At 42.1% G+C, this 16,649-nt stretch overlaps 1 protein-coding gene across 1 annotated transcript in view; it reads left to right on the forward strand.

Annotated features, from left to right (window-relative positions):
- The window catches only part of GLB1 (galactosidase beta 1), a 45,917-nt gene that overhangs the window by 9,737 nt on the left and 19,531 nt on the right, over positions 1-16,649 (forward strand). The window contains exons 2-10 of the mRNA XM_033084113.2: positions 73-242; positions 7,183-7,333; positions 7,632-7,692; positions 8,989-9,083; positions 10,297-10,477; positions 12,335-12,393; positions 13,272-13,393; positions 13,475-13,515; positions 13,976-14,088. Of these exons, the coding sequence (XP_032940004.1) occupies positions 73-242; positions 7,183-7,333; positions 7,632-7,692; positions 8,989-9,083; positions 10,297-10,477; positions 12,335-12,393; positions 13,272-13,393; positions 13,475-13,515; positions 13,976-14,088 (993 nt within the window). The remainder of the gene's footprint in view (positions 1-72; positions 243-7,182; positions 7,334-7,631; positions 7,693-8,988; positions 9,084-10,296; positions 10,478-12,334; positions 12,394-13,271; positions 13,394-13,474; positions 13,516-13,975; positions 14,089-16,649) is intronic.

Genomic DNA, 16,649 nt, shown 5'->3' on the forward strand with positions numbered 1-16,649 from the left:
GCCTGTTCTCTGTGTTTTTCAAGGCAGAAAAAATTACAGTGTCTTTTTTTTTTGTTTTGTTTTTGTGTACAGAATGTAGCTGGGAGGAGTTTTGGGATTGATTATGATTCCAACTGCTTTGTTAAGGATGGGAAACCTTTCCGTTACATCTCCGGTAGCATTCACTACTCACGGGTGCCCTCGTATTACTGGAAGGATCGCCTGTTGAAGATGAAGATGGCAGGGCTTGATGCCATTCAAACGTGAGTAGCTGTTGACTTTCCAAGTGATTTGTGGTCCTGGGAGCTATGTGAAAAGTCATTAAGAGGACCTTTAACCACATAAATGGGGGCAGCTGGGCAGGTTATAACCAGCAGTCTGTTTCCCTGATGATAAGACAACACCTTTTGCTTCACAACCCAGGGTGCAAATGTGACCTGAAATAAATTGTTGGACTGTGAACTTTGGCAACTGCAGAACAATTGTACCTGCTCTGCCTCTGCCAGAGACATTGTACTCTCTGGTCAAAAGGCAGACTAGGTGAGAGGAGACCAGCCTGGGCTGGTATCACCCAGAAGCCTTGAAAGTGTTGGTGAAGACTGCAGTAACATTTAAAAGCTATTTCAAGTTATTTCACCAGGAGCATTTAAATTTAGATAAATGGATAGGGAACTAGGTGTACTTATTTTAAAAAAAATGTTTAAACAGCTTTCAGTTTTGCATGTGTGTACAAAACCCTTAGTCCATTTTTCTTGTCTTTTCTACCTGGTTGTGTGCTTAATTCAACAGATGAGGCACAGATTAAAAAAAAAATTCAGTTTACTCTTATTTTTGCCATAGCTTCCTTGACAAGGAAAGTGACAGGGATTTGTAAGGCACAGTCTTTTCAGGCACTGTTTCTAATTCCCAAATAGGTTTGTTTTCTTTTCTTAAATCATTACAAGGCTTAGAGCTTCTCTTTGAAACCACCTGCTTTTGTGCTATAAAAAGTGCAGGTTCTGACACTGCAGAGCCTGTAGGCTCAGTGGGAGTGTTGTACCAGCTCTCCTTTCTCACCCTTGAAATCTGTATTGTTGTTAGACCTGCAAATTGTGTGGTTCCTTTGTAAACCTGGGGATGAGACAGAGTTGGAATGTGAAGAACAGACAGCTGGGAAAGAAAAAAAAGTTGAATTTTTCAAATTTGGGGTTCTCTATATTTTTTTCCATCCTTTAAGACTTTCCTGTGTTGAGATGATGCAGTCACTCTCTGGTAAGTGTTTTTTGTGTCTGTTTTTGGAGTTTTCTATTAAAGAATCAAGGTCTTTCTTTGCTGACATTAATAAGAACAATGGAATTAAGTAACACACTTGCTCAGGTCCAGGTTACTGGATTTTCCCAAGTAGTTATTTTTTGCTGAAATAAAAGTACAGTAATTTCACGAATACAAGCCGCAGCAATTTGACAAAAATTTTGGTGGAAACCCGGAAGTGCGGCTAATAGTCGGGGGCGGCTAATATGTGAATAATTTTCTGACATTTACAACCCCAGACGTGCCAACCAGAGTGCCGAGCCAAGCACCTGCCAGTAAAAGCCGGCATTCCGCAATTGTTAGTGTTACTGTGTTGCCCTGGCTCCCTGCAGGCAGCACGGGGGGCGGGGAGAGAGGCGGGAGAGCTCTCTTCTTTCCTCCTCTGCCGCAGCCCAGGGGAGAGACGGGGGGAGCCTGCGCCGCCATTGCCGCGGCTCGGGGAGCCGACGGGGGCCCTGCGCCGTCGTTGCCGCGGCCCGGGGAGCCGACCGGGGGGGGGGGCGCCGCCATTGCCGCGGCTCGGGGAGCCGACGGGAGCCCCGTGCAGCCATTGCCGCGGCTCGGGGAGGAGGCGGGGTGCTTTGTCCATGCCCGCCGCCGGCGCCACGGGCGCGGGAAAGCTCCGTCCCCACCCGCCGCTGCTGCCGTAGGAGCGGGGGAAGCTCCGTTCCTGCCTGCCACCGCGGGGCAGCGCCGACCCGGGGTGACCGAGCCCAGTGGCAGCGGCGGGTGGCCCCGAGCCCAGTGGCAGCGGCGGCCAACCCCGAGCGGCAGCACCAGGCTGGGCCACCTGACCCCGTCAGCAGCCCCTAGCGGGCTGAGCCTGCACAGCCTTAGCTCAGCCAGTAAACCCCGCCCTCCCGCGGTTCAGTTACTAATTGCACGCGGGTCCTCACTGCGAACGACAGAGCGGCTTATATTCAGGTGCGGCTTATTTATGGACAAAAACCGAAATATTTGCCAACACCCAGAGATGCGGCTTATACCCAGTGCGGCTTGTATTCGTGAATTTACTGTAATTTAAAGCGGACCTGAAAATTATACTTTGGCTTGAAGGTCAGCCTGAGTCCAGACAGTGGCTGTGTGGCTCTTGTGATCCATACTGTCTCATACTTCCCTTATGTCTCTGATTTATTTTCCTCCTCCTCCAAACCCATGTGTTTTCAGTGCCCTTTGTTCATTTCCAGTTTCTTCAAACAATTTCTTTTTTTTTTTTAATTGCCTTTTAATTTCTCTGCTGCATCACTAGCATTTTGAGATAGGAATATTTTTTTTTCCATTGCCCTCGTCACCATTGTTCAATGGCAAAATTGCTGCAAGGCCAGTTTTCTTGTTACTTTCTCCCTCTTCATTTGTGCTCTCCTACTAACAAGGTGGGTTTTTTCATTCTTTCTTTTCTGCTTTTTTCTCTTGTTGAGATCTCTTACTCTGCTTTACTGTTTTGCATTAAAGTGTTTCTGCTGTTCAGGAAGGAGTGAAGATTTGTTTTGCTGGTGCCAGGTGATCTCTGTTGGTCTTGGGAGAGCTGAGCTTTGTCTGTTTTGGCACAAAAGGTGCTGTGCAGCTGGCAAGTGGTTATGGCACCTGTGGTTTTAGGTGTTGTTACTGGATCACATCATAACAGCTTCATTAGTTTCCTTTTGTCTTTCTAAGAGGAGACAGATTCCTTGACTTTCTCTCCCATTATTGCTCACCTCTGAATGTTTTCTACTATGGTGAAGGATAAATCTGAAAGTGTACCTTAGAAGCAGAAAGTGCTCCTGTGCTTTGCATTTTCTACAAGAATCAAATCCATGCATCTTTCCATTTGACACTAATCATCTCTCTTTCTCTCCTGATGATAAAAAAGCACCTCACTGACCAAAAACCCCTTTGTTTTTCTTCAAAGTTTACCAAGAATCAAGTCTTACTGCTCTTGAATATTTGAGATAAAAACTATAAATATTCATATTACCCCAAAGAAATAATCTGTGATTTTGGTAAAAAAATAGAAATTGGTCTATGTGATTGGATTTTTGTTTTCTCTTCTTCTGCATACTCTTTCCTGGATCAGTAATACTACTAGGAGGGGACACAGATACGAAATGTGTGAAGTCATTCTGAAATGAATGGGCACTTTCTGGCAGAATGTGGTAGTTGGACTCCTGAGGTTGAGGCCTCCTCTGAAGACTGTGGTTTTGCTGCTTGGGATTTTTTTCCGTAAGATGGAATGGTCCTGCTATAATTTGAAATATGGGAGCCTTCTTACCAAGCCATTCCCAGTGAGGTTTACCACTTCAAGGGAAACAGGATCCTTATATTATAGGATTGTGCTTGTAAAAACCTGGTGAAAAAAGCAACCACACTTGTTCTCCTTCCTGTTCCCTGCTTTTTCGAAAAGGCTCTCTATGCCTTGATGCATATTCAGCTCATGACTGAGGCAGCAGCTCCTCCTGGACTCTGGAGTAGGTGAAGTCGGTACGTGAATATAACTGTCTGCACGTGGTAGCATCTTAAGCAATAAGAGAACATGAGAAAACAGAAGAGAGTAAGCTTGATCTTATATTAAAGCCTAAGAGATCAAGGCCTACCCCTTTTAAAGAGCAGGATGAAATTTAATGTTGTGGTTGGTGTGACATCCCTGAAGGTGGTGGAGGCTGCTGAGGAGCTCACTCCCCACCTCAGCAGAGGTGTCTGGTCACACAGCTAACTCTCCTTGTTTTCAGTTTTTGAACTGTGTCTGCCAACAGGAAATGGATGATGGCTGGCAAAGATATCTGGAAAACACGGAAAATTTGGGGTTTCCCTTGCACGGAGCAGATAAACAATTAGCCACTAGATGGGGCTGAAGATATAGACAGTATTTACTGATCAGTGGAGATGCTTCCTGGAACAATACGTAATACCTTTACAGACTCATAGAAAATTAAAGAATATTGAGCATTTTCTTTGTTTTACTCTATTTGTTGACTTAACAGCAGAAAGGTGTAAAACTGTACAAAGTTCTTCTATGAAGGAGCTGCTGTTTAAAACATGAAATATTTAAAGTTTAAGCACAAATTACTGTTTCTAAAGACTCATATATGTGTAATTTAACTAGCATGCTCATTTAGGAAAGTAGTACAATTTATTTAATTTTACAGTATTAAAAAATTCCACCCTGCTATTACAGAAAGAATTACAGTAATTTCACGAATACAAGCCGCACTGAGTATAAGCCGCATCTCTGGGTGTTGGCAAATATTTTGTTCTTTGTCCATAAATAAGCCACACCTGAGTATAAGCCGCTCTGTCGTTCGCAGCGAGGACGCGTGTGCAACAAAGTTGCCAATTAGTAACAGAACCGCGACAGGGCGGGGTTTACTGGCTCGGCTCGGGCCATGTGGGCTTGGCCTGCTCGGGGCTGCCGACGGGGCCGGGTAGCCCAGCTCAGCGCTGCTGCTCGGCAGGGCCGCTCGGGGCTGACCACTGCTGCCACTGGGCTCGGTCACCACAGCCCGGCGCTGCCTCGTGGTGGCAGGCAGGGACGGAGCCCCCCCAGCTCCCGCAGTGGCGGGCGGGGACGGAGCCCCCGCCTCCTCCCCAAGCTGCGGCAATGGCGGCACGGGGCCCCCACCTCCTCCCCGGGCTGCGGCAATGGCGGCGCGGGGCCCCCCCATCTCTCCCCCGGGCTGTGGCAGAGGAGGGAAGGAGAGAGCTCTCCCACCTCTCTCCCCGCCCCCCATGCTGCCTACAGGGAGCCAGGCTCCACCTGCGGCGCAACAGAGTAACTATTTGTAACAATCGCGAAATGCTTTTACTGGCAGCTGCTCGACTCGGCACCCTGGCTGGCACTTCTGAGGTTGTAAATGTCAGAAAATTATTCACATGTTAGCTGCTCCTGAGTATAAGCCGCGTTTCTGGTTTGGGAACAAAATCTTAGTCAAAATGGTGCGGCTTGTATTTGTGAAATTACTGTGTACCTTGTACATTAAGAAAGTTGAAGTGTGATTTTTTTTGCCTGTTGATAATCTCTGAAATAGGAGAGGTAAGTTGTGACTTCTAAAGAAAGGAAGATTATAGTATGAAGCTTAGAAATTGTGTGTAAATGGAAACTAAAGCCAGATACAGAAGAAATACCATGTTTCAAGTTTGAAAATGGATGAGAGTTTGCTTTATAAATTCATTGTTGTGTAGCTAAAGCAGTACAGGATTAACAACTGACTGTAAATTTTGACTATGGTATGTAACAATTATACTAATTAAAGGTAACAATTTCAAGTAAAATTATTTCATTTGAGACCATCACTAGCTGTAGAGAGTACATTGGGGGATTAAAGTGTCTTAGTAACAATTATTAGACCACTGTTTAAAATAAATTTTTACCATGATTCATTATATAAAATAGCAGTTTCAAGTATTCTTCTTCCCTTTTTCTCCACTAGAAGCTGCTTTTTTTCCAGTGCTGTGGTCAAGCATGTGATACAAATGAAAATTGTTTCTGGAAGATTTCTTTATCTTCTTCCATCTTGAGCATAAGGGAGCTGGAGAAACACTTTTTATCCTCACCTCAGACAGTATTGAGTGTTTTTAAACCATAAGACTTGTTTCTGAACAAACTTATAAAACTTTTAAATGAGTACGTTACTTTGACTCCATCCTGGCACACAAATTTTAAACTTTATCTCTTCAGACAGAGGCTTAAAATTTTGGCATTTGAGATGCTATAATATTCACAAAGGTTGAAAGATTATCATTTTTGTATTTGGTGTTCAGGTACACGTCTGTCTGTGTATGGCCATACTCATGAGATGTTTCCTGTTGTCTTCTCTATTGATAGCATTGTTTTAGGAACATTCTTTCCCTCTTGGGTAGTTTCTATAAAATAAATGTGGAACGTACTAACAAACCCAGGCAGTAAGAAAAGTGTTGTCTGAGAGGATCTTTGCTTGACTAGACAGAGTTCTGTGAATTTTAGAAGTTTTAGAAGAATGAGTTTTCATATTCCCTGGAATCCTTGCTCAGGTTGTACTCATCCCTAATTTTAGTCTGTCTGTGCTAGACTGCTGCTTAGTACCATGGCAAACAACACATGCAGTTGTCAAGCAGGGATCATCAACTACAACGCTACTCATGGTATTTGTTAGATTACTTTTTCTTTGTTGTCTTGCAACCAAGTATTTTTTTTTAAATTTCTGTGAGAAGTTCTCTGCTGAGATTGTGGTCCTCTAAGTCCTGGAGGCAGGAGAGAGATACTCTTTCGAATGGTGGTCTGCTTGTTTGGCACCTTTCTTACTCAGTTGAAATTAAGCTTTACTTTGTCCAAGCTCTTAGGCCCCTTAACATCTCTCAACTTAATTGTTCGTTCAGTGACGGTTTTCCAGAACTTTCGTTGTTCCTGGTCAATGAAAACTTTCAGGACCTAGATGCAGTGTCATTTGAGGCTTAGGTGTTTTTCCAGTTCTTTGTAATTGCAGCGGCATAGACCTGTCAGCCTGGCTGGTGTTCCCCTATTAAGCTGGGTGATCCATTCATGAAGGGTCATGTACTGTTTTGGGCAAGCTGGTTCCTGGCCTCCTCCTTTACGAGTGGTTTACCACATTCATCTCTTCATCAACCTCCCACCACTATGCAACTGCCGGCTGCCTTGCTTCAAAACTGTTTATTTAATTTTGGAACAGACATCATGGTTTCAAAACAGCACTACCAGAACCTGTTCTTCCTCTGATAGGGACTCCTGCAGACCTGAATAACCGAATTTCAGTATTAATTTTAATACCTTCTCCCATATGAAATACCTGATGGAAGAAAGGCTGTAGAGTTACTCCTGTCTTCTACTGATCCGAAGGATCAGCAGCATTACTGATCTCTGGGGTATATAGTGTAAATAGTTGTTTCTCAGAATTCTGGTTTAGTCTCAGTTTCCTAATGGAAGGTGATTTTCTGTCTCAATAGGTACGTCCCATGGAACTATCACGAACCTCAGATGGGCACCTATGACTTTTTCGGTGGCAAAGATCTAGAGTATTTCCTGCAGCTTGCAAATGACACTGGATTGCTTGTTATCCTGAGAGCTGGACCTTACATCTGTGCAGAATGGGACATGGTATACAACCTTTTGTAACAACTCACTTCTAGGGTAAATCTAGTACAAGTGTTTCTTAAAGTAGACAGACTTACTTGGTGTATCCTTGGACAAGAGTCTTGATTTAGTGTGTTAAAATCCATGCATCCTAAGTGACTTCTTACAATACAAACTTGCTCTGTATTTGTTTTTTTGTTAGGAATTACTACTTTCTTGTAGAAAATCAGTTGTCGTGTCCCAGTGCATGTCTTGAAAAAAGGCTAAATTCTTCTTAGGTTTCCTAAAAATGTTACTGAAGTGTTTCCCTTTCTTTTCCCAGGGAGGTCTTCCTGCGTGGCTGTTGGAAAAGAAATCTGTTGTCCTCAGGTCTTCTGATTCAGGTAGAGACATCAAAAAAGGCCATTAAAAATGCACTCTAACAGCAAGGCAACTTTCTGTTTGAGGCCATTACTAGATAATTCATATTTCAGCTCAATTTTTCTTGTAAAATCTTCAGTACTTTTAATTTTTAGTGTGCATTCAAAAAGTGTGTAGAACAAACATAGTATGGGAGAAAGTTTCTGACATACTGTCAGGTTGGTGCCAAGAGGGGAATCATTGTCACCATTGAGAAAAAGGTAGCTTCAGCTTTGAGGTTTTTGGGTTTGCCACAACCACTCATAATGGGCATCCTTCTTGGCTGGTCAGTGTGCAGTCCAGAAGGAGTTACAGCATTCTCATGTGCTGCTGGTAATGGACCAGACATAGAAGAATAAGATGAGACAGGAGATTAACGTGTTTATTGGAGTACATGTAAGGGATGAAAATACAGATATCATATCCAACTTAAATTCTGCTGATTGTGGTTGAATTATTTTTTTAAAAAATAGTACACAGATCAACAGTTGAATTTGTCTTTCTTTGATATGTATTAGGACAACCTTGAGGCATAATGAAGTCCTGTTGGGAAGGATGAATCAGGAAAACCTTATAAATATGATTGCCTGGCAAAAGATCTTGAGAATATGGAAATCATAAACGAGATTGAAATAAAAGCCATCTTTGAGATACTAAACTTTCGTTACTAAATAACTAGAAAATAGCAGAATGGCGGGGTGAAAGTAATCCCCTCTTGATTGAACAATTCCCTCTGCTTGCAGACAGGTCCAAAGGTCAGGGAAGACCCTACTAGCTTGGCAGAAGGGGTCCAAAGAGTAGTTTTTAGGGTTTAAAGTATAACACAGTATGGTAATGTAATAATTCTTATAGGCTGTATGTAAATGCTATGGGATTTGTATCTTGTATTAAATTAGTTAGTGGAAATTAGAATATTCAACACAGAAGAAAATGTATTGTATTGTAACGGGCACCTCATTCTGTTACTCTCTGCACTCTTAGCTCTCTTAGGTCTTTCTCTTTTACCACCCTCCTACGTCTTTCTCTTACCCCGCAAAGTCCCTTTGATAATTTTCCAAGTTCATCAGTATTTAAATGTTTTATTTTTTAGTAAACTGTTCTGGAAGCATTTATGAGCAAGTAGAAGAGCACATTTGTTCAAGTATAAGAGCAATCTGTTCATTAAATGCTGTTCAAATTTAAATAATTAGAACACTATGTAAAGATGACCCATATTTAATTTAAACAAAAGTAAAAAAAAGCAGAAAAGTTGTGGAACATTTATACTTTGTGTATCACAGATTACCTGGAAGCAGTAGAGAGATGGATGAGTGTCCTTTTGCCAAAGATGAGGCCTTATCTCTATCAAAATGGAGGTCCAATCATCATGGTGCAGGTACTTTCTGAAAATCAGATGAACCCAAGTGGCATGAATGCTTATACTGCTCTTGCAGATACTCCATGGGTCTTGGGTGGTGGTGTCACAGGTATTTCTTAAGTTTCTGGTAGCTGCCAGATTCTGCTGAAATACCTTATCCTAAAGAACTGAATCCAGTGTTTCTAGAACTCAGAGAGCACTCGTCTGCTCTGTCGAAGTTGTTTCCCACAGCTGTATAAAGCAATAGGGCGAACTTGTGTAGCTTTTTAGATCCGAGGTTCATGGGAATTCTGACATAAAGCCAAAATATATTACAGTTACCTGAAACAATCTGACAGGAAAAAGGGGAATAATAATATCCTTGGAAGCAAAAGCAGTATGAAGTAAGCCTAATTTAGCACCTAACTTAAGCTGTAAATGTTTCAGGACAGAATTTTGTATGTTCATGGTGGGTAGCTTCTGTCCTAAACTCCTTCTAGATGTGTGGGAGTGATTATCCTTTATTTGTAGTATTTGATCATAAGAAAGTTTTATTTCAATTTCTTTAAACTCCCTGGCACAAGATGATATAAGAAACCCTTCTTGTAATATACCCAAGATGATTTTGTTGAACAGTGTGTTTTGCCTATTGAGCAGAAGCACTGGGCAAAATTATTCTTTGTCAGGAATAAGATGCATATAACAGGATTTTCAGAAATCACCTTCAGGATTGGAACCTATTGATTCTGGAGCTGTAAAGTTCATCTACTTGGAAAAGGGGCAAGGGGCTACTACCTCTCAGTAGTAGCAGAGTTGTCCTCCCTTAAGTCGTTTTGAGTCATTGCAGGGCTTTGTGGTTCATGTGAGCCCTTTGTGGTTGTCTCTGTTCTGATGTCCAGTTTAGTTGCAGTTTTGATCATTTCACAACCTGTTCTATGGTTTTATTGGTCTGCTCAGAAGGTGGGTTATAGATCTCAAAGTTTAGTAGAGACTATATTATGATCACTGTAGCTAAGTAGATATTTGACGGGGTGGAATTTTGCAGGAAAGTGGCTTAGCTCTGCGTGGTGATAGTTTCACTGTAAAATACAGGTGGGAGGAATGAGTTTTGTCTTCTCTTTCTCCTCACATCTGGAGTTAAAATGACATTTTCAACATTGCTGTTGAAGAAGAGGGTTGGACTTGTGCTTTCTGTTTTATCAGATGTGGACTGAATTGGCTATGGCTTTACTGATTTGCTTTTACTCTGCAGGTAGAGAACGAGTATGGGAGCTACTTTGCTTGCGACTACAACTACCTGCGCTTCCTTCTGAAGCTCTTTCGCCTGCATCTTGGGGATGAGGTGGTGCTCTTCACAACTGATGGTGCAAGCCAGTTTCACTTGAAATGTGGGGCTCTCCAGGGTCTTTATGCAACAGTGGACTTTGCTCCAGGTTGGAGACTGCTGTTTGATTCCAAAAATTCTGAATTCTTTGTGTGTGGTGGGACAATCTGACTTGACTGCTTGTCAAACCTGCCTGCTTTGTTTAAATGGGGTAACAGGCATTTATGTGTGTTTGACATACAGTAATTTCATGAATACAAGCCGCACTGAGTATAAGCCGCATCACCGGGTGTTGGCAAACGTTTTTTGTCCATAAATAAACCGCACATGAGTATAAGCCGCTCTGTCGTTTGCAGGGAGGACCCGCGTGCAACAAAGTTGCCAGATAGTAACAGAATCGCGGCAGGGCGGGGTTTACTGGCTCGGCTCGGGCCATGAAGGCTCGGGGCTGCTGACAGGGCTGGGTGGCCCAACTCGGCGCTGCCGCTCGGTGGCAGGGTGGGCACAGAGCCCACCGGCACCCGCGGCGGCAGTGGGAGGCGGGGATGGAGCCACCCTGCTCCTGCGGCGGCGGCACGCGTAGCCCCCTGCCTCCCCCCGAGCCACGGGGATGGCAGCACGGAGCCCCCCGCCTCCCCCCGGGCTGTGGGGCCAGCAGGAGGGAGCTGCCCCACCTTCCCCACCTCCTGTGCTGCCTGCACTGAGCGGCTCCACCTGCCGCGCAACAGAGTAACCAATTTGTAACAACCGTGTAAATGCCAGGTTTTACTGGCAGGTGCTCGACTTTGCAGTTTGCGCTGACTCATTTTGCACTCCCGGGGTTGAAAATGTCAGAAAATTATTCACATATTGGCTGCTCCTGAGTATTAGCCGCATTTACGGTGTGGGAGCAAAATTTTGGTCAAAACGGTGTGGCTTGTATTTGTGAAATTACTGTACTCTAAAACATACAAGAATCAGCCATAGGCACCCAGCTAGAAAGTCATAAGCACTTCCTTGCTTCTTGAAATCATGGATAACCGATTTATGCTGCTCATAACACATATCTCCTAAAATTAGCAATAATAGTTGGCATTGATTCCTTGTAATTTTTTAATATTCTTTTTTGGTGTTGGGATTCTTTAATGTCCTCGGTGTGTCCTGGGATCCAGCCATCCCAATACTTTTTTTTAAGCCAGATATTATTAGAAAAAAAGTACTGTTGAAGATCATCATTAGAAATGCGCACACTGCTACAATTTGCTGTGATATAGGCCTGAAGAATGGCTAGGCATCAGTACTGTGATCAGAGACTACACTTTTGATAGTAGAATTAAGAATTTAAATGTTTGTATACTGCATGGACTTGACAAAATAGGCTTAAGGCACAAGAAAAGAACTCCAATTCAGGTATTTTCATATTTTTTATTGTACAGGCTCTTCTTTACGTTATTCTCTACAGCCAAATGTGTGCTTAGCAGGGATCTGCTAATGAAATTGTGAATGTCTTCATGGGTATCCTTTATGCAGTGGTGAGCCACTCACCAGAGTGGTTATTTTCAGACACTGTGGCTTGGGCCACTAGGAGTGATCAAAAGTGAAACACCTCTTTAGAGATTGCCTGGTTTCTGTTCTTCCCCGTAGCCTTGGTACTGTAACCTCAGACTTAGACTTTCCAATGATCAATAGCAATTCTGACACATCTGAGACTTCTTTGTGCCAGGATGTCATTTCTGAGAAAAGCTGGGTTTTCAAAAGATTTATCTCAAAAGCAAAGACATGTACACAAGCATGCACATGTGCATGTATATATTTAAAATAAGTTTTGCAAATTAAACATCAGAATCAAAAGTACTGATTCCTGTGTTTGCTGGAGTAGCTTTCTTTATGCTAGGCTGGAAGAGAGATAAGACATCAATTTCAGTAAAATGATGAACCCAGAAAGTCATGGATATAGCAAATCTATTTTATTTCTTTCTGTTTGTAGGTGGCAATGTCACAGCAGCATTCTTAGCTCAAAGGAACAGTGAACCTAAGGGCCCTTTGGTATGTCTTTTCACTTAAACTTTTTGTATCATTTCTCGTTCTTGAAATTGTTAGTCAGAGAGGGGTTGACAGGAGTGCATTGAAAAATTATAGGCATCTGTTGACGAAGACTTAATTTCCAAGTCAGAAAAAGTGAATAGAGGAGCTTCTCTGTGTGTTTATCAAATCCAAATTAACTGCTGATCTGCAAATGCTATTTTAGTCTCAAAAAGTATTGATTTTGTTTCAGTAGTTTTCCTTGCTAAGAAAAATGTTTATAAAGCAGCGGAAACATTAAGGATGGTTAAAGATGAGTTAGTGAGATATGTGTGTAGGTGGAAGTTAAAAGAAAAATTAAAAGGGCAGATTAGAAGTTGCTTCCTGTTTTCAGCTACCCTAGAGGTTTTACACAAGCTGTAGTGGGATGTGAGAGCACTGGAAGCCATTTTGACAAAGGGAGAAGGCTCATTGAGGGTATGAGATTATCTCTGTGCTAAGGAGTTGTTTAGAAAGCAATTTGAAATATTTTTCATTACATCCAGTTTGTGTATGCTATTCTGCAGAGAATATGTTAATTCCATCATTTATTTAAATGCCAAGCGTCTGAAACACATCCTTATTGACAGGTTCCCAGGAAATCCATACTCTGATGCTTAAGCAATTGTTTTCAAAGTGTCCCTATAAAATTATTGAAACAATTCCTTTGACCTGTGGTCTGCTGAAAAGGACTGATTTATTATGTCTTTTGCAGTATTTATAGTAGTTTAAAAATGGCTCAAATTAGTCAAGGTGCCTTTTTTTTCCTTCCCTCTTATAGTTAGGAACCTTAATTCACATTGCATTCTGTTCTTGTTCCCTCTTCATGTTTTCCCTTCCTCTTTTGCTCTTCCTCCTTTCAGGTTAATTCTGAGTTTTATACTGGATGGTTGGATCACTGGGGGCACCGTCATTCTGTTGTGCCCGCACAAACTATAGCTAAAACACTTAATGAAATCCTGGCATGTGGTGCTAACGTTAACCTGTAAGTGTGTGTTCAGTAGAGCTTAATTTTGGGGGGATTGCTTTTCCCAGTTCAGCAAAACCTGATTTTTTTTCTTTTTAGGTACATGTTTATAGGTGGGACTAACTTTGCCTATTGGAATGGTAAGAAATTATTTAAATTATACTAGTGGTAGAGGGGAGCTATTTATGAATTAGATAGTAATGTATTTTGTGAAAGAATAAACTGTGCCTACTTGCACATGGCAAAAGACATGACTGCACTAGCTGTTCTTTGTTTATTGCCAGCATGTTGTGCTAAACCCACATGGTATTTGTCTTTGCCAAGGCTACTTCTACTTCACTCAGTCCTGTGAAACAGTTGAAACATAGATAAATGTGTTTCTCTTTAGAATATTTCACAAGAGTGCTGTGAGCTCACAAGATTATTGTCCTCCATCAGGAACAGTTTTTTATGCCAAATCCCAAACATCAAGGCCTACACTGAATCTAAAAATGTAATAGAGTCTGGCTGTAATCAGAAAGAATTCTGAAAGTTGATACCTTTGAATAAAAACAATCTCTTCCACTTTTTGTATTGCTCTTTTTTTTCCTCTTCCCCTAGGTGCTAATATGCCTTATATGCCTCAGCCCACTAGTTATGACTATGATGCTCCCCTGAGCGAGGCAGGAGATCTGACAGAAAAGTATTTTGCCTTGAGAGAAGTGATTGGTATGGTGAGTGTCCTCAGGACATTTTTAGAATGGTTCTTTGAAATGTCCCTTGTGTACTCCAAACTCTCTTGTTCTTGTGTTGGCGTAAATTACTCCTCAGTTTACTGTTTTTGCAGTTGGGGGAAGTGAAATGGAGCAAGACAATTAGCCCACCTAACTGCTTCTCATTACAAAAAGCAAAAGATGTTGCTCCTCTCTAGATATTCTTTCTGTCCCGATGGCTTCCTCCTTCCTTTTCAGAGAAGAGGATACTGGTGTAGGTCTGACACTGACATGGTTCAACTCTTCTTTGTTTACTGTATTTGTTTTCTCTCAAGGTAGTAAGGTGAATCAGCTCACTCGGATGAAATGCAGTGCTGCATAAGGGGAGCAGAGGGAGGTGGGAAGAATTTGGATGGGTGTAGAGATGGAGAAGGAGTATACAGAGCCTTTTCCTCGCAGCATCAGTCAGACATTCAGTCAGCTTAGGCTCATGACCTGATGTCAACCTGATGTGTGCTGCAACTTAGTGCTTTGGCTGTCTATCCCAAGCTTCATGTTCAGGTTTTGGACCTCTGTGAGAAAGACCAGGCTTGCTCAAAAGAACACATTTTGGTTTTGTGTTTTTACAAACTGCAAGTAGTGGGTGGGACCAGCTTTGCCTTGCTGTAAAAATGCACAGTGTCTCCACAAACTGGAGATTGAAGTAAAACATGGAGCCTGTGTCTGGTTTTTGAGTAACCTTTCATTGGAGGCTGAGATGAGGCTTAAAAAGAGGTTCCATGTGAATCTCAAGGCTCAGGCTTGTAGTCACTATCCTGCTGCATACCAGCAACATTCCTATTCACTATAAGACATTTTTATTCTGAGAGTATATCTCTCAAAAGTGTACTACATTTTCTCTAGGGTTGAGAATGCCTTTATCTCTGTAACTGTGGAAGGCCTGCTGTGGATTTGTTTTCTTCAATTTCACCATTATCCCTAAGTCTAATGGGATAAATTGATGGAATAATTTTGATGGCCTTTCCAAGGGGAGTTTCCTGTCTTGATACAGTTTTTCTCACCAGAGAAATCCACAAACTACCTAATTTTGAGTTTTTTTCTTCAAGGTGCAAGACCCCTCTCTGAGATGTAAGTAGTATTCTAGTGCAGTGAGAGAGCCTTCATAAGATGTATAATGTTCATTATAACCTCAGGTGTATTGGGTCATTTTTTAGGTGTGATTCGTTTGTTTCTTACTTTGCATAGATTTTCAGTGAAGTTTTCCTATCACTGCTGTGCGTTCTAAACCTGTAACAATTGATCTACTCGGTTGCAGTTTGAAGTGAAGCTGATGAAAGAAAATAAAGTTGCCTGTAACAAACGACTGTGTTCAACATGTTAGCTGTGATATACGGATAACATTAAAGTCTTCCTTCACAGTTTTCATTAGTTAAAAAATGTAGTGAAGAATTTCAGTCTACAGATTCTTTCAATTGCTGACAGTATTCTCTTAATTTTTACTATTTGGGCTGAAATTTCCTCCTTTTGACTTCTTATCTTGGATGAATGCAACTTTTGTATACTTTAAACCTGGATATCTTGATTGTTTCCCAATACATAGAAGAAGAAATTAACGTCTTACTGGAAATGTAATTCAGGCTTTCATCCATGCATGACTGAGACTTGACAGAATAGCATTGGGAATTATGCTACTGTGGTCTGTTAAAAACAAAATACAAACCCCCCAACTAAACCAAAAACCCTTTCAGCTGCTAATCAAATTTATTTTAAAATCAACCTGACAAGATAAGCACTCCGAAGTCACCAAATTTGTAGAGGGAGATGCTCTTCAGAAGGGTGGTCTTTTGTGCATGTTTATTCAAATGTAGGCTTAGATTGCTTGTTCACATGGGTATCTCATCTGCAGAAGTTTTTTCTCTGATATGCAGACAGGCTATGTCTAGTTAACAAAAGAACAGATGGGAAGAGTGGCTATTAAGTATTGGCAGGAGAGAGAGAAGGGGATAATGGCAAGAAGAAAAAAAGGTACAGAAAGAAGAAGGCCAATGTACTGGCAGAAGGCCACTGGCTGGTCTGGCACACCTCAAAGGTGTCCAGGAAGGTAGTCAGTGGAGGCCCTTCATCCCTTCTCTGCTGATTTCAGGTGATTCTTCTTAAAAGCATAAGACAAGAAGAAACCAGAAATAGATGGTGGTCAGAGCATTTATTTGTCATGTTTCCCTGTGACTGATTGGACAATTGTCTAGAACAGGAACAGAGCAAAGCTAAAGATGACACCTCAGGGGTTAATGGGGCTGTGGTTTCCAGGCCTGTTTCTCAAAGACCCCAGCCTGGGCAGTAATGGAATAGCAGGTGGTGGTGGTGGAATATCGTAACACTGAAAGGAAAGGCACAAGAGGCTAATAATTCCTGTGAGGAAATGTTGCTGACAAAGGGTCAAGTGGAAATACTGTCCTACAGATTTGGAAAGGTTCACTCAAGCTCCCATGAACTGGAAGAGGACTGCAGAAAAACTGTGGAGGACAGTAACTAAGGCTGCAGCCACAGGAGGGCTCTAAGGGCACTGGGCATTTTGGTAGTTC

Source organism: Catharus ustulatus, chromosome 1, assembly GCF_009819885.2.
Source record: "Catharus ustulatus isolate bCatUst1 chromosome 1, bCatUst1.pri.v2, whole genome shotgun sequence".
NCBI classification, from domain to species: Eukaryota; Metazoa; Chordata; class Aves; order Passeriformes; family Turdidae; genus Catharus; species Catharus ustulatus.